Source organism: Pteronotus mesoamericanus, unplaced genomic scaffold (genome assembly GCF_021234165.1).
Source record: "Pteronotus mesoamericanus isolate MK-2021 breed Mesoamerican mustached bat unplaced genomic scaffold, CSHL_Meso_final scaffold_137, whole genome shotgun sequence".
Taxonomy (NCBI): domain Eukaryota; kingdom Metazoa; phylum Chordata; class Mammalia; order Chiroptera; family Mormoopidae; genus Pteronotus; species Pteronotus mesoamericanus.
The window spans coordinates 1241741-1266752 of NW_026555306.1; the positions used below are offsets into that span (position 1 = coordinate 1241741).

General features: G+C 46.6%; 1 protein-coding gene across 1 annotated transcript in view; it reads right to left on the bottom strand.

Moving 5' to 3' along the window:
- Window positions 1-12361: 12361 nt before the first annotated feature.
- LOC129082825 (CD177 antigen-like) overlaps window positions 12362-25012 on the bottom strand; it is a 36444-nt gene continuing 23793 nt past the window's right edge. The window contains exons 10-17 of the mRNA XM_054588563.1: window positions 19857-19997; window positions 19413-19598; window positions 18617-18736; window positions 18346-18462; window positions 14070-14210; window positions 13219-13404; window positions 12952-13083; window positions 12362-12691 (exon numbers count right to left, since the gene is read on the bottom strand). Coding sequence (XP_054444538.1) covers window positions 12396-12691; window positions 12952-13083; window positions 13219-13404; window positions 14070-14210; window positions 18346-18462; window positions 18617-18736; window positions 19413-19598; window positions 19857-19997 — 1319 coding nt within the window. The 3' untranslated portion in view covers window positions 12362-12395. The remainder of the gene's footprint in view (window positions 12692-12951; window positions 13084-13218; window positions 13405-14069; window positions 14211-18345; window positions 18463-18616; window positions 18737-19412; window positions 19599-19856; window positions 19998-25012) is intronic.

Genomic DNA, 25012 nt, shown 5'->3' on the forward strand with positions numbered 1-25012 from the left:
GATCCTTCCCCTTCTTTTCCCTGTTATTGCCCTCCCTCCTCCCCTCTGGTTACTGTTCGTTTGTTTTTTATTTCAATGTTGTTATTTATATTTTTCTTTCTTGCTTGTTTTGTTGATTAGGTTCCACTTATAGTTGAGATCATATGGTACTTATCTTTCACTGCCTGGCTTATTCCACTTACCATAATGCTCTCCAGTTCCATCCATGCTATCGCAAAGGGTAGTAGTTCTTTATTTCTTTCTGCTAAATAATATTCTATTGTGTAAGTTTATCACAGTTTTTTGATCCACTCATTTACCACTAAGCACTTAGGTTTCTTCAAACACTTGGCTATTGTAAATAATGCTGCTATGAACATTAGAATGCTTCCGTTATTTGAATTAGTGTTTTGGGATTCTTGGGGTATAATCCCAGCAGTGGAATTGCTGTGTCAAAAAGCAGTTCTATTTTTAGTTTTTTGAGGAAATTCCAAACTGTTTTCCACAGTGGCTGTACCAGTCTGCATTCCCACCAACAGTGTACCGGGGTTCCCTTCTCTCCACATCCTCACCAGCACTTGTTGTTTGTTGATTTCCTTATGATGGCAATTCTGACTAGTGTGAAGTGGCATCTCATTGTGGTTTTAATGCATCTCTCTGATGGCCAGTGATGATGAGCATCCTTTCATATGTGCCTGGGCCCTGTGTATGTCCTCCTTGGAGAAGTGTCTGTTCAGGTCCTTTGCCCATTTTTTATTTGTATTGTTTGTTTTCCTGGAGTGGAGTCATGTGAGTTCTTTATATATTTTGGAGATCAAACCCTTGTCCAAGGTAGCATTGGCAACTATATTTTCCTATACAGTTGGTTTTCATTTCATTTTGTTGATGTTTTCTTTAGCTGTACAGAAGCTTCTTATATTGATGAAGTCCCATTTGTTTATTCTTTCCTTTATGTCCCATCTTCTAGGGGATATATTGGTGAAAATATTGTTGCATGGAATATCTGAGAGATTCCTGCCTATGTTCTCCTCTGGGACTTTTATAGTGTTGCAAGTTATATTTAAGTCTTTTACCCATCTTGAGTTTATTTTCATGTATGGTGCAAGTTGGTGGTCGAATTTCAATTTTTTCATGAAACTGTCTCAATCTCCCAACACCATTTGTTGAAGAGGATATTTTTATTCCATTTTATGCTTCTGCCCAATTTGTCAAATATTAGACAAAAAGACATGGGTTTATTTCTGGGCTCTCTAGTCCATTCCACTGATCTATATGTCTGATCTTATGCCAGTACCAGACTGTTGTGATTACAGTGGCCCTGTAATATAGTTTGATGTCAGGTATTGTGATCCCTCCTACTTTGTTTTTCTTTTTTCAAAGAGGCTGCAGCTATTTGGGGTCATTTATGATTCTATATAAATTTTTGAAATGTTTGTTCTATATCTGTGAAATACATCATTGTTATTTTAATAGGGATTGTGTTGAAGCTATAAATTGCTTTGGGTAGTATGGACATTTTGATGATGTTAATTCTTCCAATCCATGAACACAGTATATTCTTCCATTTACTTGTGTCTTTCTTAATTTCTTTCTTCAATGTTGTGTAATTTTCTGAGTTCAGGTCTTTTTTTACTCCTTAATTAGGTTTATTCCTAGGTATGCTATTTTTCTTTTTGTTATAGCAAATGGAACTTATTTCCTAATTTCTGATTCTGATATTTCATTGTTGATATACAAAAATGCCTTCCATTTCTGAATATTGACTTTGTATCCTGCTGTTTTGCCAAATTCACTTATCAGGTCAAGTAGTTTTTTGGTGGAACATATAGGGTTTTCTATGTACGCTAACTTATGATCTTCAAACAATGACAGTTTTACTTCCTCCTTTCCAGTTTGGATGCCTTTGTTTCTTTTTCTTGTCATAATGATCTTGTCTGATCATTATGGCTATGACTTCCAATACTATGTTGAATAGAAGTGGTGAAAGTGGACGTCCTTGCCTTGTTCCCGATCTTAGTGGGAAAGTTTTTAGTTTTTGCCTGCTGAGTATGATGTTGGCTGTAGGTTTTTCACATATGGCCTTTATTATGTTGTGGTATGCCCCCTTTACTCACACTTTGCTGAGAGTTTTTAACCAAAGATGCATGCTGTACTTTATCAAATGCTTTTTTCCACATCTATTGATATGATCATGTGCTTTTTATCTTTCCTTTTTTTTTTATGGAATGTATTATGTTCATTGATTTGCAAATATTGTACCATCCTTGCATTCCTGGATGAATCCCACTTAATCATGGTGGCTGATCTTTTTAATGTATTGCTGGATCTACTTTGCCAATATTTTGTTGAGGATTTTAGTATCTATGTTCAGCAGTGTTATTGGCCTGTAGTTTTCTTTCTTTGTTGTGTCTTTATCTGGTTTTTGGATTAGGATGATACTGGCCTTGTAAAAAAAGTTTGGGAGTCTTCCTTCTTCTTGGATTTTTTGGAATAGTCTGAGAAGGATAAGGGTTACCTCTTCCTTAAATGTTTTGTAAAATTCTCCTGTGCAGCATTCTGGTCCAGGCATTTGTGTGCCAGGAGTTTTTTGATTACTATTTCACCTTCACCAGCTGTTATCAGTCTGTTCAGGCTTTCTGCTTCTTCTTCATTTGGTGTTGGAAGATTATATTTTTCTAGAAACTTGTCCATTTCATTGAGGTTTTCAAATTTCTTGGCATATAGTTGTTCATAGTAATTTCTTACAATCTTTTTTATTTCTGTGGTATCAGTTGTTATTTCTCCTCTTTCATTTCTGATATTATTCATTTGGGTCCTCTCCCTTTTTTTCTTGGTGAGTCTACTTAAAACCTTTTCGATTTTGTTTATCTTTTCAAAGAACCAACTCCTGGATTGGTTGATCCTTTGAATTGTCCTTTTAGTCTCTATGTTATCCAGTTCTGCTCTGATCTTGATTATTTCCTTCCTTCTACTCGCTTTGGGCTTTGTTTGTTGTTGTTTCTCCAGTTCTTGTAGATGTAGGGTTAGGTTGTTTATTTGAAATGTTCCTTTCTTTTTTAGGTAGGCTTGTATTGCTATGAACTTCCCTCTCAAGACTGCCTTCGCCGTATCCCATAGGTTTTGGACTGTTGTGTGTTCATTTTCATTTGTTTCCAGAAAATTTGATTTCTTCTTTGATCTCATTATTGACCCATTCATTGTTTAATAGCATGCCATTCAGTCTCCATGAGTTTGAATGTTTTTGAGTTTTTTCCTTGAGGTTGGTTTCTAGTGTCAGGCCCTTGTGGTCCAACAAAATGCTTGTTATGATTTCAATTTTCTTAAATTTGTTGAGACTTGTTTTGTGTCCTATCATGTGATCTATCTTTGAAAATGTTCCATGTGCATTTGAAAAGAATGTGTATTTTTCTTCTTTGGGATGAAAGGTTCTATTTATATCTGTTAGGTCCATTTGATCTAATGTGTTGTTGAGTTCCACAATCTTCTTGCTGATATTTTATTTGGAAGATCTACTCATTGTTGAGAGTGTGGTGTCAAAATCCCCTACTATCAGTGTGTTGCCATCTATGTCTTTGCTGAAGTCCTCCAAGTTTTTCCTTATATATGGGGGTGCTCCTATATTTGGTGCATATAGGTTTACAATGTTTATGTCTTCTTGATGGATTCTTCCTTTGAGTATTATGAAGTGTCTTTCTGTGTCACTTTTTAAGGTCTTTGTTATGAAATCTATTTTGTCTGATTTAAGCATTGTTACCCCTGCTTTTTTTCCCCCTGTCCATTTGCTTGGAATATTTTTTTTTCCATCTCTTTACTTTCAGTCTGTGTAGGCCTTTTGTTCTGAGGTGGGTCTTTTGTAGGCAGCATTTGTGCAAGTCATGTTTTCTTAACCATTCAGCTACCTATGTCTTTATGGGAACATTTAAACCATTTACATTTAAAGTTATTATTGATAGGTACTTACTCATTTTTCCCTTTGTACCTGTTTTCCTCTCTCTCTCTCTCTCTCTCTCTCTCTCTCTCTCTTCATCTTCTTAAGGCAGTTCCTTTTAGCATATCTTGCAGTGCTGGTTTGGTGAAGGTGTATTCTTTTAGCCTTCCTTTTTCTGGGAAACTCCTTATTTCACTTCCATTTTAATTGAGATACTTGCTGGGTAGAGTAGTCTTTGTTGCAGGCTTTTGCTTTTCATTTCTTGGAATATTTATTGCCATTCTCTTCTGGCTTGTAGTGTTTCTGTGGAGTCTCACTTGCTACTTCTAAGATTCTCCCTTTGTCTTTATCCTTTGGCATTCAATTATGGTGTGTGTTGGTGTGGGCCTCTTTAGGTTCATCATGTTTGGGACTCTCTGTGCATGCTGGACTGCATGTCATTTTTCTTCACCATGTTTGAGAAGATTTTAATCATCTTTTTTTTTTCAAATAGGTTCTCATTTTCTTGCAGTCTCTCTTCTCTTTCTGGTACCTCTATGATGAGTATGTCATTATGCTTTATGTGGTCCAAGAAGCTCTTTAACTATCTTCCTTTTTTACATTCTTTATTTCCTCTCTGCTGCTCTGATTGGACATTTTCAGCTACTTTGTCTTCCAAATCACTGAAATAATAGTCTTCCTTATCTAGTCTGCTGATGACTCCTTCTAGTGTATTTTTCTTTTCAGATATTGTATTCTTCATTTCTGACTGGTTATTTTCTTTGTTTTTTCTGTCCTCTTTTATGCTTACTATCTTTTGGTTAAGTTTCTCACAGAGTTCATCTATTGTTCAATTAGCTTTCCTCAATTAATGTATCCTTCATTTCTGGCTGGATCTTTTCTGTGCTGCAGAGGTCCTCGTTAAGTTCCTTGAGCACCCTTATAAAGTTTTTTGAACTCTGCATCTGATAGATTGCTTCTCTCTATTTCACTTAGCTCTTTTTCTGGAGTTTTGATCTGTTCTTTCATTTGGGTCATGTTTCTTTGTCTGTTTGTTTTGGAAGCCCCCCCCCATGTTTATTTCTACGTATTAGGTACAGCTGCTTTGACTCTTGTGTCTTGGTAGTATAACCTAATGTAGTAAGTGTCTTGCAGGGTCCTGTGGCACTGCCTCTATTATCACCTACACTGGGTCCTCGAGGTGCGCCCCTTGTGTGGGTTGAGTACACCCTCTTCTCGTAGTTGAGCCTTGGTCGATGTTGGCAGATCAATGGGAGGAATTTACCCAGGCGAGTCACATGTATGGATTGGTTGTGACCACTGAGCACCAATATCTGCCCTCTGTGGAGGATCTGCTGTGCAAGGACAGGGTTTTGGAGCTCTGACATGGTCTTGTGCTATCCAGTGGGTACACTGTCCCTAAGGTTTTCCAGGTGGTGCAGGCCAAGGTCAGCCCCACCTGTATTTTGCCTGAGGCCACCCTGCCTGTGCTATAAAGCAATCTAAGATGGCCGCTACTTGTGCTGGGCTGGGAGCTTTCCAGCTGGAGCCAAGCTGTGAATCCAGGTCCACTGCTGCTAGTGCAGGGACTAGGGCTCACTGAGACCAGTTGTTGTTTGTTTGAGAGTATTTAGGAAGTTGTGCAGTAAGAGCCAAGACCAGCCATCCATATGGAAAAGCAGCTTGGGAGGGTCCCTACATTGGGTGGGGTGGAGTCTGTGGAGAAACAGTGTTATCCAGGTCGACGGAGTCTCAGATATGGCACCATTTGGCAGCTCAGTGGTTCTGTTGGAGGAGGGTTTGGGAAAGCATCAATTGCCTCCGCTTGCCTTGATGCTAGACAGACACTTCACATTCTCCCTGTATGCTGCTAGTACCTTTCAAGCTGCTATCCTATTGCTGGAGCTCAGAGGGAGTGAGTCTGAATAGGTGAATCTGTGTGGAGATTTTTTAAGAGGAACTGATTGAAGCTCCAGTAGTTTCTAATACCAACTCAATCATCACTGGTTTTTGCATCAGGATTTGTGGGGACTTTTGGATACTGGAACCCTGGTCTGGGGGCCTGGTGTGGTTCCCATGATATCCCTTCCAAGCTTTTATCCATGACACAAGGGTGTGGGGCCAGCCTGCTGTGTCAGTACCCCTCCTACCAGTATGGATGGATGCAGTTACTTTAATTCCATAGTTTTCAGACTTCCATTCTACATGATCTCCGACTGTTCTGAGTGATGGCTAGTCTATATTGTAGTTGTAATTTAATGTGGTTGTGTGAAGAGGTGAGCCATGTTTTCCTGCACAACCATCTTGACCAGAAGTCTCAAGTCTCTTGAGCATGCTATCAACATTGTTTTCAACTTTGTATCTGGTAGCTTGCTTGCCTCCATTTCATTTAGCTGTACTTATTGGTATTTCTCCTGTTCTTTCATCTGGGAATTTTTTTGTCTCTGTATTTGTTTCTGTGTTAGGTATATCTTCTGTATCTCCCAGTCTTGGCATGCCTTATGTAGCAGGTGTCCTGTGGGGCTCAGTAACACATTCTCCCTCATTACCTGAGGAAGGTGCTCCAGATATTTCCATGTTTGAGTTCTGTAAGCCCTCATGTTGTAGCTGAGTCTTTTTTATAAAAATTACATTTTATCGTTTATGCAATACAAATGTCCCAGTTTTTCCCCTTTAGTCCTTCTCTGCCCAGCCTCTATTCTCTCAAGCAATTTCCGCACTGTTTCCATGTCCATGGGTCATGCAATATGTCCTTTTACTACTCTATTCCCTATGATGTTTTTTACATCCCCATGACTATTCTGTAACTACCAAGTTGTACTTCTTAATCCCTTCACATTTTTGTCTATCCCACGGACCCCACTCTCATCTGGCATTAAGGAAAATGTTCTCTGTATCTGTGATTCTGTTTCTGTTCTGCCTGATTTTTTATTTTGTTTTTTACAGTCAATTGCTGATAAATATGTATTTATTGCCATTTATTTTTCACATTTTGGTCTTCTTCTTAAAGAAGTTCCTTTAACATCATATAACACTGATTTGGTGGTGATGCACTCCTTTAGTTTTTTCTTGTCTGGGGAGCTCTTTATCTGTCTTTTGATTCCACATGATAGATTTGCTGGGTAGAGTAATCTTGGTTGTAGGTCCTTGCTTTTCATCACTTTGAATATTTCTTACCAATCTCCTCAGGTTTGCAAAATTTCTTTTGAGAAATCAGCTGACAGTCTTATGGGAGCACCCCGGTAGGTAACTAATGGCTTTTCTCTTGCTGCTCTTAAAATTCTCCCTTTGAACTTAACTTTTGGTATTTTAATTAGAATGTGTCTTGGATTTGGGCTCTTTGAGTTCATTTTGTTTGAAACTCTCTGCACTTACTGGACTTGTATGTCTTGTTCATTCATCATGTTAAGGAAGTTTCTTGTCATTATATTTTCAAATGGGTTTCCAATTTCTTGCTTCTGGCATGACCATTATGTGAATTTAGGAATGCTTGAAGTTGTCCCAGAGGCTCATTACATTCTGCTCACTTTTTGGGATTCCTTTTTCTTCTTGATGCTCTGATTCATTGTTTTTTGCTTCCTTATAGTCCAAATCACTGATTTGATTCTTGGTTTCATCCACCCTATTATTGATTCCCTGTAAATTGTTCTCTATTAAAATTAAGGTAGCCTTCATTTCTGACTGGATTTTTTCATGCTGCTGTGGTCCTCACTAAGCTCCTCAAGCATCCTTAAAACCAGTGTTTTGAACTCTGCCTCTCACAGATTGCTCGTCTCCATTTTTTTAGTTATTTTTCGGCAGTCTTTTCTGTTCTTTCATTTGAGTCACATTTCATTGTCTCCTCATTTAGACAGCTTCCTTGTGTGTGTTTTAGGTAGAACTGCAATGGCTCGCAGGCTTAGTAGAGTGGCCTAATGTAGTATGTGTCCTGTAGAACCCAGTGGCACAGCCTCCTCTATTACTCAAGCTGGGTACTCAAAATGCGCTCACTGGGCGGGGGCGAGGGGGTACTTGGAGAGAGATATGGTGTATAAATGGTGAAGGAAGGAGATTTGACTTGGGGGTGGTGAACACACAATACTATGTGTTGATCATGTGTTATTGAATTGGGAACCTGAAATCTTTATAATTTTGTTAACCTGTGTCATCCCAATAAATTCAGTAAAAGGGAAAAAAAACCTCTCTATATAAGAAATAAACCTCTAACTTAGTTCCTTAATGATCACACATAATACTTTTTCTAAAGTGATGCCTTTCCTGAGACTGTGGAGCTTGTACTAACTGTAGAATCATGCTTTTTAGAATGTTGTTCCTAATGCAATCAAATATTAAGGAGCCATTGCCACATAAAGTTGTTCTGAGAGGTTTCTGAGTGTCTTGGAAGTATGTTTACACAGTATGACAGAATGGAGAGAGGCTTTTTTCAAGCAAGAGTTCAAGGGCTGACCAGACTTGGGCATCCAGTAACAGCAAAAGGGGCCAGGTAAACTCTAGAGATTTAACCTTGGATGATAGCTGCTTTTGTGATACCCAAAGTTATAAAAGGCAGGGGAAAGGTAGGAGGGTGCTTTCAAAATGGGTGTCCCATTGCTGTCTCCTTAGAGCGTATTCACAGACTAGAGGTTGTAAAAGACTGGGTGTTGATGAAGTCAGCATCACTGCAGTCTTAAAATTACATCCAGTCAGTCTGTCTTAGGTATAAGGATGTCCCTTGTTCAATGCAAGCCCTGGGGACTTTCTGGAAATCAATGTGGTATGTTTGCTGATATAGTTAAAATAATGTAGTCTACAATTTCTTAAACTCTATTTCCCTGAAATCGCTGACCTTTCCAAAGATCCCTACAACACAATCATCATTCCAACCTAAAATGACTTTTTTCATTTTAAATATTTGACATGTCTAAAAAAGGAAGGAAGGAAGGAAGGAAGGAAGGAAGGAAGGAAGGAAGAAAGAAAGAAAGAAAGAAAGAAAGAAAGAAAGAAAGAAAGAAAGAAAGAAAGAAAGAAAGAGAAAGAGAAAGAGAAAGAGAAAGGAAGAAAGAAAGAGGAAGGAAAACCAAGAGCTGTGTGGTGGCTCCGATGGGACTAAATAGGGTCCTGGAGGGGCACAGCAGTGACTCTGGTCAGGCAGAACAAAGTGGCAGAGTCACTGAACCAAGCCATGGAGCAGAAAGGTCATCGGGGAGTCCTGACAGGCTGGGATCTGGGGCAAAGTTAAATGACCAGGCAGGCACTATAAGTGAGATCAGTGGGGAACCTACGAAAGTGCTGCTTGATACAGGTGCTAACTTTCTGGTTCTGATAGGAAGAAATGGGACCTGGGTTGCCATGTAGGGTTTTGTGACTTCCTGTCCCAGACTAAGCCAGCTCTCAGACCTGGAACCCCATGAATGAAAAGGGCGGCTGGCCCATTTGATAAGGACCCTGTAACCATGGATGTACACAGTGGATCTTCCCCCACAGCAGAGAGATGAGGGGCCATAGATCGGAGGACGTTGGGCACTGGTCAAAAGGAATGAATGCTCGGTCTTTTTGTTTTCCTTCATGGTGGCTGTGGATGGGTGCTGATCCCCAGTGTGAACCAGGTCAGGGCACAGATGGGCTTTTGGTGAAGTCCTTTTCCCTGTGGGCTCCGTGGGGTTCAGGCTCATCTTCTTGTTTATGTCATCCCAGAACATGCAATAACTATCGGCAACTGGAGAAACCCCACACAAGTCATCTGACCTATGGAGCGAGGGCTGTTGCGGTAGGAAAAGCCCAAGGATGCTTCTGATGCTATCGCCATCCTACCAAGACAGAAAATGGGAAGCAGTAATGGACCCCTGGTGGAATTTCCGAGATTAGCGCCCACACCAACGCTTGAGAGGTGGAGGGTGCAGGTTGTTACACCACCTCCATTAGATGCGCCTGTTTGGTCACAGCAGAGGGTCTGGGCCATGACAACAAGTTACGGCAAATGTGACGTGGTGATGACAATTGCAGCGGCAGTTCGGGGCGCGGTTTCTCACGGGCCACGGATCAGACCGTTCATTTTTCTGTATGTTGGGCAGAGATAATCATTTACGTTCACATTTCAGGGACAAGAGTACACCCCAACTTTCTGGTGACTTTTCTTTGTCCTCTCGCTTGCTCTCTCCTATCATGTGCTCCAGAGAAACCCTGATCATCTGATTTTCTCCAGAACGTCATACTGGTCCACTTCATCGATGAATTTATGTGTTTTAATCAGACACAGTGAACACGATGCAGCAAGCACCCTTGATGAATCAGAAATAAGACTGTGCAGTGGGTGGAAGAGAAGCTGTGCTTCGTCCCGCACCCAGTTCACTGGTGTAAATGCTGTAAGTCTGGGCACATCCAGCTCTTCCTTCCAAACTGACAGACAATGTGCTCCCCTTTACTCAGCTGCTTTTAGAAAAGAGACAATTCTCTTAGAATATTGGCGGTGTGTGTGGGATGTAGCACGTTTTGCTCCTGCTCATTTGCCAAGGAACCTATAAGATGGTCTTTTTTATAAACCCAAGCAGAAAAGGGCTCTGATTAAAGTTCAGGCTGGAAACCTAAGTGTCTGGAATCTCGGGCCATAGAATGCAACAGACACAACACCATTAAAAGTTTCTGTGACCAAGAAATAATAAGGATAGTCACAGTGTAGAACTTTAGGATTTTGGAGCAGCTCTGAACTCATTACTGGATCCCAGCAGAGACTGGATTCCAGACCACGCGGCGTCAAGGGCGTTGTGATCTGAACTGCCAATGCTGGGTGCTGTCGGAGCCACCAAAGCACATTAGACATGTCCAGCAGTGCCCATGTCCATGAAGCAGGAGTGTGTGGGATCCTGCTCAGACAGGAACGGAGGGCACTTGTGAACACCCCAGCAGGGGCCTCCGACTCCCATGGCCCCTGTTCCTCCTGCCCCTTTCTCCACCCGTACCCGTGGGCTCCTGGGCATCTCCAGTGACCCACTAGCAGAGGGGAGCGAGCACAGAGCAGGTTTATGTTAGTGTGGGCGAGGAATCCCACCGCAGTTCTAGTCGCCGGGGAACCACAGCTGCTCCCTGGCCGCTCTGTGCTCCTCTTGCGGCTGAAATGGTGAAAGAAGAGGGTCACTCTGCTGATTGCCCTACGGCACCTGCTACCAGAGGGAGGGTGGGTTGCTGGGCCAAGGAAAACTGCATTTGGGAGTCAGGAGAGTTGTTGGGGGAACTCTTCATATTTCATTGGCCAGAGGCCCTGTGCAGTGGAAAGAGACAGAAACTCAGTGGAGGCAAGACCATCAGACACTCCCTTCCCATAAGAACTGTCCCACGGAAATGTCCAGAGCAGAAGCTGGCTGGTGGGGAGAGAATGCGGAGTGGGTGGTGGAAGAAGGCAGCTCTGATTCCACCCCCAGGACACTTCCAGCTGCCCGCCCCCATCCTCCTCTCACGGGGGTGGGTACACACTGGTCCTCAAATTGTCATCAGGACACCATGTTGCCATGATTAAGTAGCAGATAAGAATTGCTTGTCTCCTATGTTGAAGACGCTGATTTCCAGCCGGACAAAGGAAGGAGTCAGTGTGGAAGGCGGAAGGGTAGACTGCGGTGGACACTCCGTTGCCTTTTCCAGACTCCTGCTCTCCCCCCTCCCCGCTGCTCTGTGCTGTTGGGGGCAGGTCTCTGGGGACTGTGTCAATGGGACCTCCTGCCTTCCAAGTGGGTGCAGTCAATGGGGATCTCCAGTAGGAGACCAGAGGGTGGACACTGCGCGGCCCCGGGCCACCCATTCCCCAGCCCCCTGCCCCGTGTGTTGCTGTGGGCCAGTCGGATCGCCCGGCCTGAGGTCAGAGCTCCCACCAGGCAGCCTCTCTAACCCTCCTCCCTGCCTCGGGACCTAGGAACAGGAGTGACTCCTCCTCGGCCTTCGGGCCTAGGGCAGCAGCAGGCCCTGTGACGTCAGCCTCAGGAAACTGTGCACACCCTCTTGCTTTTCCACTTCACACAAACCCACATGTGGAGGGATTCAGGTGGGATGAGGCCCCTGTTTGTGCAGGGAGCCTGGTTCCGAAGTGGGAGCCCCACTGGTCAAAGTGCACCTTCCCCTCCCCGGTCAGGGTGATGCCCAAGGACCTGCAGCTCCAGCGCCCCGAAGCCTCTGCTGCCACCCCGGCTGGAACAGAGATGTGCACCAGACCCGCGAAGGACGGGCCTGAGATGGAGCGTCTCTCCCCAGGCTGCTCTCCTCCCCACCCCCGATCTCAGCAAGCCTTGCCCTCCCCTCCCATAGAGAAACCCCAGCACTGGGAGAAACGACAATGCCTTTATTTTTCAGACACATGTGGCCACTCTTTGAGTGTCCAGCTCCCACGGGGCCAGTTCACCTGCTCCCAGGCCCTTCCATATGTTGCCACCAGGTCACAAAGTGTGTGGGTGTGCGTGTAGATGAGAATCCATGGAGAAGACGGGGAAACAACTCAGTGTTTGGTTATGAGGTCAGAGGGAGGGCTGGGTTTAGGGGTCAACAGGAACTAAGAATCACAGGGCAATAGAGTGAGCAGGGAGGTCACCGCACACCAAAGGGCCAGGGACAGCCCCAGCCCCACCACCTGAGCCAAGTAGGGGGCAGGAGCAGCCCCGCTATGGGGATCTTTAGAAGCACCCCCACGTTGGAGGTCTTTAGGAGCAGCTCTACTTTGGAGATCTTTATTCACATCCTCAGGGAACTCAGCTGTGTGGAACGGCCCAATCCTATTGGTGTGGTTCAACAAGGAGTTGGAAGGTTGGGCCATGCAGCCCTGAATGCTAAGTGGGGAGGACAGCCCACCTAGAGAGTGAAGACTGAGTCAGCGGGGTCTCAAAGTAGTACACACTTAAATTCCTAAGGCCCGGGAATCCCAGACCCTAACACTCCCCCCTCAGACCAGGAGATCTGGCTCTTAAGCCTCCCCACCCTGGAAATCGGGGTCCCTGGCCTCCTTCACCCTCGAGCCCAGGAACTGGGGTCTCAAGAGCCCTCCCACAACAGCTGCAGTGAATCCAGGCCCCCAACCCCTTCATGCTTGGGGCCTGGCCTTCAGCACTCACCTCCTTTGAGACTGATGTAACCTTTATAACAGTGAGTGGTGCCCTTGGGGCACCTGACAGTTATAGAGCTTGTACAGAATCTACTCATCTGCACACAGGCGGGACACTGCAGGTCTCCTGCGGCAGGGGCAGCTGGGGAGTGAAAAGAAGGTTGGGATGCACAGCTGTGCTCGCAGTGGCAGCCACCCTCCTTGAGCCCAGAGATTTTGTCCCTGGGGCCCCATCTCTCCATGTCCCTTTTCTCCCCCAGCCCCTTGGGTCCCCTACCTGGACCAGGGAGGGAGTTCAGCAGGACACTGGTACTGCTGGCATTGTTGCACCCATTGGAGGAGCAGAAATGGGTATAAGAGGCAGCGAGCACTCCGGGGGGCCCCGAGTGGATGGAGACAGTCTGGGAATCCGGTGTCTCAGCCTTGCCGCAGCCTTTGCTCCCCACAATGAGTGATCTGGGTCCTGTGGGCGGGGGTGGGAGACAGTGAGAGCTGGGCTGAGGAACAGGAGGCTCGGAGGGAGACAGGAGTCAGAGATTCCCGGAGGCTTAGCAGGCAGAGGGTGAGAGCGGGTTCCCTGGGTACAGGAGCATAGGCCGTTGCAGGCCGGGCCCAGAGGAGCCCGAGCCTGGGCCCTCCCCCAGCTCTGTCCCCTCTCAGTTCTTGCTCAGATGTCACCTTCTCAGTAAAGCCTTCCCGAGCTCCCATTTTTCAAACTGCAACCTTCACCTCCCTCTGTGCATCTCCTTTCACTCCTGGATTTTCTTTTTCCTCCCCGCCACATAAATGTGCAGGGAGGCAAACCCCGTGATTTACAGATGGGATGCTTTACAGAGCCTGGCCCTCAACAGGTGCTCAGTAAGGCCCAATGTCACTGTTACTTGCATCAGCCCTGTTCTCACACCTTTGCGTGGATTATCAAATATTTCATGATGACCCAGGACACTAGTGTGACTGCCAACACCTAGCACCCAGTTTTCAGAAGAGGAGAGCAAGGTGCAGGAAGAGGAAGAGTGAGGTGGAGCATTCCAGGCATTGGAATCAGGCAGGAAGTACAGGGGACAGAATCCAGGACGGGGGATCCAGGACGCTGTGCAGTGGTCCCGCCCTGGTGCACAGCCCACGCACCTACATCTATGAGCAGAAGTGTCTCCTGACACACCTCGTCCAAATCACATTTCACAGTTGTAAATGCATCCCATTCCACGGGTTCCTTAGCCAGGTTTTCTTTGAACCGAAGCATGATTCCCTTTTGGCAGGTCCTGAAAGCTGGAAAGAAGAAACCACAGGGTTTGTGTCAGCCCAGGAACAAGCCATGTCTCTCCCTCCAGATCCCATGTTTAAGAAGGTGATCACGTTCGTGAGTCACACTCAGCTAACCAGGACAGTCACTTGATCTCAGGTTGCCAAGGGACTTTTGAAAGTTGAGCCCTGCCCCCTTTCCTTGCCACCACTTCTGCTCCAGCATCTGCAGGGACCTTGCTCAACACCCTTGAAGGCTGCTCCTCCCAAGCCCCTCGGAGTGTGGGAAGGAAGGAAGGAACGTTCTTAACCTGAGCCCTCTCTCCTTCCCTCCTGAGGCTCAAGGTCCTCATCTGGATAACGAGGAGTGTAGACTGACACCCTACATTCCTTTAACTGAGAAACCCTATGTGCCAGACAAAGTTCCTCCAGCACCTAGTGTGTGTGCTGAGCATTCACTCTGTGCCCAGCTGGGGTGGTTGCTTTCCATGGATTTGCCCATTTAATCTTCCCGAGGAGCTCTCTCCTCTGGGTTCCCTCATTGCCTCACAGTGAGCACCAAAGTAGGTGGTCTGATTTTCCTCCTCCTCCCCATTTTTGAGATGGAAGACAGGGACAGAGGAGTGGTGAAGTGATTTCCCAGTGTCCCACCACTAATAACTAGCTCAGCTGGGTTCTTTGGGGTGAGGGATGGGGAAGACAGTGTTTGAAGACCTTGCTCGACCACCTTGGCCTCTGAGGTCCTTGGGAGCCCAGTCTCAAAACCAGAAACTTGGGCTTCACTTACAGCCCTTCATTACATCATCAGCAGGGATGTGTCCCCTGACACAGGACTCCTGGGCTTATGACAGAGCATCCACCATGTGTTCCTGCACAGCAGCCTCACGAAGGAGAACCGCTCATTCCCCCCTTCACACACCACAGCTCGTGCCTCCTGCTGCCCTCCTCCCAGCCTGGGTGCCGCTCTCCCTGCCCCCACCTCCCACGTGTTGGTCAACAGCAGCTCCTGTCTTGCAGTCGCTCACGTGGAGAACATTGCTGCCATTCTTAACAATCTCCATCTCTTACACCCCAGGTTACAGCCATTGAGATATCCCGTTGGCTTAAGATGCAGAACACCTCCAGAACCTGGCCATTCCTACCACTTCTGCTGACTCCACCAGCGTCCAAGACCTGCTGGCTCTGCCCTGCTTTGTCCTGAGTCCCCTGGGGGTCCCCTCCTTCACACCCACTTCCCACTTACTCTATTACTCACTCAGCAGCCAGAAGAATCCCCATGAAATGTAAGTTCATTCCTGTGTGACTCCTCTGCTCACAAGACTCCGATAAGTCCCTGCCCCACTCAGAATAAAAGCTTATGTCCTTAAAGTGGCAGCTCCAATTCCCTGCCTCTCCACCCACATGTCCTTCTCTGCTCTCTATTGAGCACACTTCTGGAGCTGCACTGGCCTCTAGGCTCTGCCTGGAACACCCAGCAGGCCCCCGCCCGCCCCACGGCCGTCCCATGTGCTCCTCTGCTCCCGACTGTCTGGAATCATCCACCCCTCCTTGGGTTTGCTGAAAGAGGCTCCTACATGAGCGGATTCTCCAAAATGGTTCAGGGGCACAGCCCAGAGAGGGACCACATCTCCCTGACTGAGACCTCGGCTCTTAGCCACGGCGCTCCCCTGCCTGTGCCGACCCACCGCCCTCACTGGCACCACGGCCCAGTTCCTCAGGGGGCCAGGCAAGGCCGCTCTCGTTCCAGCCCTTTGGTTCTCCTTCAAGGGGCTCCTGCTGTGGCCTGTTTTGGGCACCTGTGCTCTGGCACCCAGCTCACTCCCAGCCCCAGGCCTTCACAGGAGCTGCCTGTCTGTCACCCAGGAATGGCCTTCTGTCTCCGTGACATCTTGTGCCCCAGCTTCTGACGTCTGTTCTTGCCATGGCCCAGTAAGTGTTTGGTAAACTGCTGAATTGAATCAAACCATACACAGGAAGGCAAACACATCTCCCAGGATCTGACTCTAATGTTGAAAGGTAACAGAATAAGTTTACACATTAGGAATACTTATGTGTGGCATAGTAGCTGTTTTTTATGTGTCATGTGTGTGGTTTGTGTAGCATCTGTGCATGGTATGTGGGGAACTGTATGAGGGTGGGTGTATGCGGTATGTGACATGTATATGATGTATTTGTATGGTATGTGTAATGTATGTGGTATGTGTAATGTATGTGGTATGTGTTTGCTGCCAAGGTGTGGCACGGTGTCAGTTTTGTGTGTCTGTGTTTAGTTTGTGTGTGGTGTGTGTGTCATGTGATGCGTTGTATGGTCTGTGTGTTGTGTGGTGTGTGGCGTATGAGGTTTGCACTGTGTGTTAGGTGGAAGAAAGCATAAGTGTAGTAAGTGATGTGTTGTCTGCATGTAGCATTGTGAGTCCAGTTATGTGTATTGTGCATGTGTGTGTCTGTACGGTATGTTGTGTTGCACGGGTTACAGTTGATTTGGTTCAGGAGCGCCTTCTGGACTAAGAATGTTACCTAGTCCCAGAGAGAAGGGTCACACAACTAAACAGAATTAATCAAAAGGAGAGACTCAGACTGTCCCTACGTGGTCAACATATTTCCATGTTTCTGCTCCCAGGAGAAAGGCTAACTCCTACGCCCAGCCTCCCTGCCCACTCCCGCACCAACACCCATCCCAACACACGCCAGGCCATGCCCGGCCTCCCTGGCCTTGCGACCCCTGATCCTGCTGCTGGAATAGCTCTGCTGAGGTCACCCACACCCACCTTGTCCACCTGAAAACTGGCAATCACTCCCCAGGCCCAGCAGCACCCGTCCTCTTGACGAGACCTTCTCAGGCGGAGCCGGGGAGCCCTGTCTGAAAACAGGACGCTTATTCCCAGGGCCGGGCCTTTGCACATGCTGCCTCCTCTGCTTGTTCACATCCTCTTCCTCTTCTGCTAATAAACTGCAGCTAATCTTTAAGACTCGACTCATAGGTCACCTCCCCTGTGAAGCCCTCCTCGGTGCCCCACCCTTGGGACATTACTTTTCTCCCCCTCGGAGCGCCCCGACCCCCTCCCCACAGCCCTGTGACCATCTGCCTCTGCGATGTCTCGGCTCCCCGTCCTGGAGGCCCTTGAGGGCAGGGCCAGGGCCGGAGTCCTCTGCAGCCTCCGAGGGAGACCTCGGAATCCTGCACTTCTCGTCCTGAGCTGGCCCTCCTGTTGCCTCAGGCGGGAAACCTTGGTGTCGGTGACACCCAGGCCCTGTGCCTAAGGCTCCCAGCCTCGCCGGAGGGGTCCCAGCACGGAGGACTCTGCTGAATCCACTCAACATTCCCCTGGAAGGCTTAAGGGCTGGGTGCTGTGGGCGGATGAGGAAACTGAGGTTCGGACAGGAAGGCCCTCTTCCCGCTCTGCTAAGTCCCCTGTGCCCTCCCAGCCTCCTGTGCTTCTCACTGAGACACTCCAGCCCATAGTGAGTCTGCCCAGTGCACGGTCAGGCTGCATTTGTGTGGGTGAGTGGGGACACCCCCACAATGTCCCTGCTTGGCTCCTGCTGTCCCAGTCACACCTGAAGCACCCTAAGTTTTCTCTCTGACCTTCCTTCCTATACAGCGTGGCTGCTGGGGTGCTCTAGCACCATGGGAAGGGGATGGATGAGCATGGTGTAGGTAGGGTAGATGTGAAGAGGTGAGAGACCCAGGGCTACCCAAGGTCAAGAGGATGGGGGGATAGAACTGAAGGCAATGAATCACTCCCAGCATGAGAGCAATGCACTCTGCATTCACTTCTGTATCCAATGAATAAAGCAGAATGCGAAGCAGCCAGCCCTGTGTGAGACTTGACCTTTCCCCTGCTCCCCACTCCCTGCCATGTGGACAGCCTGCCCTCACTTAGTTGGTCAGTCCCAGTGTCATTTAAAATACACACCAGTGAGCCGCTGTCCCCTATCTGTCCCCTGGATGACGTGCCCTCTCCAGCCCCTTAACCTCTTAGCAGAATCCTCACCCCAAAGAACCTCTTGCTGTGAGCATGCCGGAATGAATAATAAACTTCTAAATTACTTGGGGAGGCTAGTGTCAGCGGGATGTCTTTGATGCTGGACTTTCACAAGGGTCCATGTATCCCAAGGCTGCGGGGCCGGGCACAGCCTTGTGTCAGGGCTCGGAACTCACCGTCAGTTTCACAGCTTTCACTCACAGACAAGCGGCCAACTTTCCGAGTCCCATTAAGCAGGTTGCAGGCTGCTTGGGATGTGCATCCCTGGACTCTCAGATTGGTGTTGATGCCCCCTGCGGGAAGAGGCGACACAGAGTAAGAGAGGGCGAGATGTCATTGCTGGGACCATCCCACCCCAAGAAACCACGCCCCCGCTTCTCCAAGTCTAAGGTCTTAGCTACCCTGCCTGCCTTCTGTGCCGACACGGACCCAAATGTCCCAGCTCACCTCCCCTGAGCTGGAGGAGTCCGTTGTAGCAATGCGAGTGCCCGACGGGGCAGGTCACCTCTGTCGGAGAGTCGCAACCTTCTGTAGAAAAGCAGACTGGGCAGTGCACGGTCCCCGGTACTGGGAGGTGAGAGGGAGGAAGGAAAGATTCAGCGGCCTCTGCATTTGGATCTGGTGCCTTCTACACACCCTCCTTTTGCTACTCCCCTCCATCAACCTCTGCAGCCTGCCCAGGCTTGCCCTTAGGTTTTTGTCATCTAAGCCCATGGTGTAGAAAATCGGAGTCATGTATTTACTGAGAAAAGTGTGGGGGCATGAGATCTGGGAGTAGCACTGAGGAGTGATAACGGGGGGCGGGGTGCACTGGGAGGAACCAAGGCAGAGTTCACCCACAATTCTCACTACACAATCCAAGCTGACCGCATGCCCCAAAGATCAGTGAAAGACAGAGCATCTCCCTAAACCCACTTTATGATACAGACAAGGATAGTGAAAAGTTCCAGGCCAAGTTCACTTTGGAAGAGGAAATACCAAAACCTTAAATGAACATGAGTGAACCAAGCCCAACAGCACAGACAAGGGAGCGTGGCCCAGGTCCGGGCCATCGCCAGGGTCAGAGGTGCAGTCCTGGGGGCTGCCCAGGCCTGTGAGAGGAAGCTGCGCTGGGGCGGGGGGGGGGGGGGGGAGTCCTGGGGGAGTGGGCACAGGGCGGGGTCTAAGGGAACAGTCCCTTTCTGCTCCCCTGCTCCCCGCAGCCCCTCTTCTCTCCCCCTCCTTCTCTCCCCATTTGTCTCACATGTAGGAGGAGGTGGGGTCCAGAGACGGCGGGTGCTGAAGAGGTCATTGCAGAGGTCCTCACGGCGACACACACGGGTGTAGGAGACAATGGACAGGCCAGGGCCTTCCTGGTGCCGGGTGACACGGGCCTCATGATCCTTCTCCTGGGTACAGCCCTTGGTGATCACTAGGAACACCTGTGGTCCTGGATGACAGAGGAGGGGCCGGGTGAGGATCAGGACTCCGGGGTCTAGAGGGAGGGTCTGTGGATGGGGTGGGAGCTGGGGAGGAGGTGCCTGGGCTCCCGGGGGATCCTCCTGTGGAGGCGGGGACAGCTCCTGGTAGGAGGGAGGGGGTCTCCTGAGTCTCCACACAGAAGGCAGGCAGGACGGGTCAGGAGGAGGGAGATGCCTGCACAGGTGAGGGTGGCAGTCACGCTTGGGGTCTGTGGGGCCCCCCTCACCATTCTCTAGGAGCATCACCGTGTCCTGGCAGCCCCAGCCCTCCCTGCAGTCCTCCTCGCCAACGGTCCACGTCAAGGGCAGTTCTGTTGCCTCCCTCACAGCCATTGCTGATCCTGAGTGACAGGTCAGGGTCTGTCCTCCTGAGACAAGAACAGGAAATCCACCTTAGCCCACCCTCCCAGGAAATCCCCCCCAAGACGGGGTCTGCACTCACCGGGCAGCACCAGGGTGAGGCCCAGGAGGGCTGGCAGCAGGGCCGGGCTCATGGTCAAGGCAGCAGCAACTGCTCGCTCCTGCTCTTTCTCCCAGGAGACTGAGCCCTTTTATACCTCTCCTCACCCAGGCAGCCGGGGAAGGGTGGGGAGCGGAGGGCCTTGCTGAAGGAGGCCTGGGCCTAGCCTCTGGTTCTCACCAGCTTAAAGGTTGAGAAACCTGAGTCCTTCCTCCTCCCTCAGACTCAGAAGTCCACCCCAGACCCTCAGCAGGTGAATATTGTGGCATCCTGAAACCCAGCCTCCGCTGGTCCGGACCCCAACCCTCTTTCCTAATGAACCCAGCTGTGCACGTCCCCACCCCCACCTTCTCCCAGGTGGTTTGTGAAAGCAGTTCCCTCATTTCTCATGGCAACCTGGCCACCTTCTCGACCAAGGTGGGGAAATGGCCCAAATGCTCTGAGGATTTGGAGTCATGGGTTTAGGCTGGTCCCTATGGCTTTTCTACCCTAAACCTGCCTGCCACAGATGTATATCTTTTTCTCTTTCCTTCAACTATGGCTTTCCTTTTTATTTCCTCTTTTCCAGACCTTCCTCATGCTTTTTCTTTACCTTCTCCTTCTGATTTGTATTCTGATTCTCCTTCTGTTCTCTCCCCTCCCAGCACAACACAGGCTTAGAGTCCCCAGTTTCTGCCACCAAAGAGGGAGCTGAGGTATGGCAGAGGAAGAGTAAACAGCTAGGGAAGAACTAGGATATTCCTTGACAAAGCAAAGGTTCTCAGTTTGAAATAGACAGGAACAGTGGTGTGAAACCAGAAAACCAGCTTTAAGGAAAACAGCATCAAAAAACACTGCCTCATTCTGTTGGCCTACTACTGAGGTGTAAATACTCCTGCCACATCAGATTTTGAAGCCATCAGCAGTTTAACAACCAGCTTGTCAGATCCTGAATATCTAACAATAGGTTTTGCAGGCGTGCAGAAATCACTCCCAGCCCCCTGTGTAGGAGGGAGACGGGAAAGGATACAGTGCTTAGGTCAGGATATGTGGAGGCTGCATAGAGAGAAAAGTTAGGGCTTGTTTTTGTTTCGGCAGCACCTGTACAACAGCACACATGACAAGGTGGGCAGAGTGACTCTCAGTCAGCTAGCCAGAGGGAAGGACCCACCAAAGAATGACCCAACAACAACCAAGGCCCATTACAATCACAGAGCCAACATAAATGGCATAAAGGGCATCCTGAGAGCATTGAGTTCAGGAGATCAAGGAGACTGCACTGCTGAATCACACAGGTCTCCTACCACAGAAGGTCACACCACAAAGTCAGGGACTCAAAGCAGGTCAATATAAGAAGCATAAACAAACAAGAAGAGTCACCTAAATTTGGGACACAAAGAAACAACCCCCAATCAAAAGGAAAGGACGACTCCCCAGAAAGAGTGTGAAAGGAAATAGAGGCATGCAACGTATCAGACACTGAGTTCAAAGTAACGGTTATAGGCATGGTCAAGGAGCTTGGTGAGAACAACAAAGAATCCAGGGAAGCTACAAGGAGCTAACTGCGAACTATATGAGCATGCGAGAGGATATAAAAGCTCTCAAGAGGAGCCAGGAGGAAAGGAAGAAGGCAATTTCTGAAATGAACAACACAGTAGAAGGAATTAAAAGCAGGCTAGTTGAAGCACAGGATCGATCAGCAAGCTAGAGGACAAGGTAAAAAAAAAAAATCCCAGACAGAGCAATGAAATAAAAAAAGGCTTAAAAAGAATGAACAGGGTTTAAGGAAGTTGCAGGACAACACAAAATGTAATAATACCGATATCACAGAGATACCAGAAGGAGAAGAGGAAGAAAGCACAGGAAGCCTGTTTGAAAAAGTAATGAAAGACACCCCTTTTAACTTGAAAAGAAAGGAAAAAAAAGACCAGAAGGGCATAAGGTCCAATCAAGATGAATCCAAAGAGACCCACTCCAAGAAACATCATAATTAAAATTGCAAAATTCAGAGACCAAGAAAGCATCTTAAAGGCAGCAAAGGAGAAACAGCTAGTAACTTAGAAGGGAGCGCCAACAAGGTTATCAGATGATTACTCATCAGCAACAGTAGAAGCCAGAGGGGAATGGCGAGAAATATTCCAAGCAATAAAAGCAAAGACCTGCAACCAAGATTATTCTAACCAGCAAGGCTCTCATTTAAAATGGAAGGTGAAGTAAGGAGTTTCCCAGACCCAAAAAAACAAAAACAAAAACAAAACGCTAAAAGAACGAGCATTGCAAGAGATGCTAAAGGGACTGCTTTAAGAAGATGAAGAGAAAGAGGGAGGAACAGAGGAACAAAAGGGGAAAACTGGCAATGAGGAAGTACCTATCGATAGTAACTTTAATTGTAAATGGGTTAACTGATCTAAGCCAAAGTCATAGAGTACCTGAATGGATAAAAAAAAAAAAACTGAGTTGCATGCATGCTGTCTACAAGAGACCCACCATAGAACAAAAGAGGTACAGAGACAAAGTAAAGGTATGGAAAATAATATTCTAAGCAAATGGACATAAAAATGCTGGGGTAGCAATATCTATACACAAAATAGGTTCAGAAAAAGGTCATGAAGAGAGACAAAGAAGGACACTACATAACTTAAAGGAATAATCCATCAAGAAGATATAACCCTTGCAAACATACATGCATCCAATATAGGAGCACCAAATATATAAGGATAATCTTGGAGGACTTCAAGAAAGATATCGACCACAACATACCGACAGTATAAGGTGTTAACAACCCATTGTCTAAAATGGATAGATCTTCCAAGCAAAGAATTGACAAGGATATTTTGGCATTGAACTGCACTCGAGATAAAATGGACTTAACTGATATACACAAAACTTTCACACCAAAGAAGCAAAATATACTTTCTTTTTGAATATACATGGAATATTTTCAAAGTCAGACCACACAGTAGAACACAAAACAAGCCACAACAAATTCAAGAAAATTGAAATCATCAAGCACTTTCACAGATCACAATGGTTTGAAACTAGAAACAAACCTCAAGGAAAAAACTCACAAACATTCAAGTTCATTGAGACTGAATAACATGCATTTAAACGATGAGTGGGTTAACAATTAGGTCAAAGAAAGCATCAAAAAGTTTCTGGAAACAAATGGAAATGAACACACAACAGCCCAAAACCTATGGGACACAGTGAAGGCAGTCCTGAGAGAAGACTTCGTACAGTCCTACCTAAAAGAGATAGAAAAATCTCAAATAAACAGCCTAACCCTGCACCTGCCAGAACTAGAGAAACAACAACAAACTAAGCCCAGGGCAAGTAGGAGGAAGGAAATAATCAACCAGAGCAGAATTAAATGACATCTGCACTAAAGAATGATTCAAAGCATCGATAAATCCAGGCGCCGATTTTTTGAAAAAAATAAGCAAAATTTTGCCAGACTCATCAAGAAAAAAAGAGAGAGGACTCAAATAAATAAAATCAGAAACAAACAAGGAGAAACTACAACCTATACCACAGAAATACAAAGGACTACAATAAATTACTATGAAAACCTATATGACAAAAAATTTGAAAACATGGGTGAAACGACAAATTTCTAGAAACATAGAATCTTCCAAAACTGAATCAAGAAGTAGGAAGCCTGAATGGACCAATACCAACGAGTGAAATTGAAGCAGTAATAAAAAAAACTCCTGGTGCACAAAAGTCCTGGATTGGATGGTTTCACTGGCAAATTTTACAAAATATTTATGGAAGAGCTAACTACTATCCTGCTCAAACTTTTCAAAAAATTCAAGAAGAGGAAAGACTCCCAAACTCTACTTATGAGGCCAGCATTATCCTAATTTTAAAACCAGATACAGACACAACAAAGAAAGAAAACTACATGCCAATTTCACTGATGAACATAGATGCTAAAACCCTCAACAAAAATATGGGCAAAGTAGATCCAGCAATACATTAAAAACATCAGCCACCATGATCAAGTGGGATCCATCCCATGTATGCAATGATGATATAAAATTCACAAACCAACAAATGTAATACACCACATAAGCAAAATGAAAGGAAAAAATCACACGGTCGTATCAAAAGATGCTGAAAAATCATTTGATAAAATCCAGCACCCATTTATGATAAAAAAGAAATAACAACACTTAGCAAAGTGGGAATACAGGGAGCAAACCTCAAAATAATAAAGGCCCTATGAAACAAACCTACGCCCAACATCGTACTCAACGGGCAAAAGCTAAAACTTGCCCCCTAGAATCAGGAACCACACAAGGGTGTCTACTTCCACCACTTTTCTTCAACATAGTATTAGAAGTCCTAGCCACAGCAGTCAAACAAGACAAAGGAATAAAAGGCATCCAAATTGGAAAGGAGGAAGTAACACTGTCATTGTTTGTGGATGACATGAAAGTTTACATAGAAAACCCTACGGGCTCCACCAAAACGTACTCGACCTAATAAGTGAATTAGTCAAAAGAGTGGGTTGCAAAGTCAGTATGCAGAAATCAAAGGCATTTTTGTACACCAGCAATGAATTATCAGAATCAGAAATTAGGAAAAATAACCCATTTGCTATAGTAACAAGAAAAATATAGTCCCTGGGAATAAATTTAACCAAGGAGGAAAAAGACCTGTACCCAGAAAACTGTACAACACTGGACAAAGAAATTAAGCAAGCTGCAAATAAATGGAAGCATAGACTGTGGTCATGAATTGGAAGAACTAACATTATCTTTATGTCCATACTACCCAAAGAAATCTATAGATTCAACACAATCCCTATTAAAACACCAATGATGTATTACACAAAGATTTAAACATGAGTCCTGAGACCATAAAGTCCTAGAGGAAAATATAGGCAGTAACATTTCAGATATCCCACACAGCAATATTCTCGCTGACATATCCTCTAGG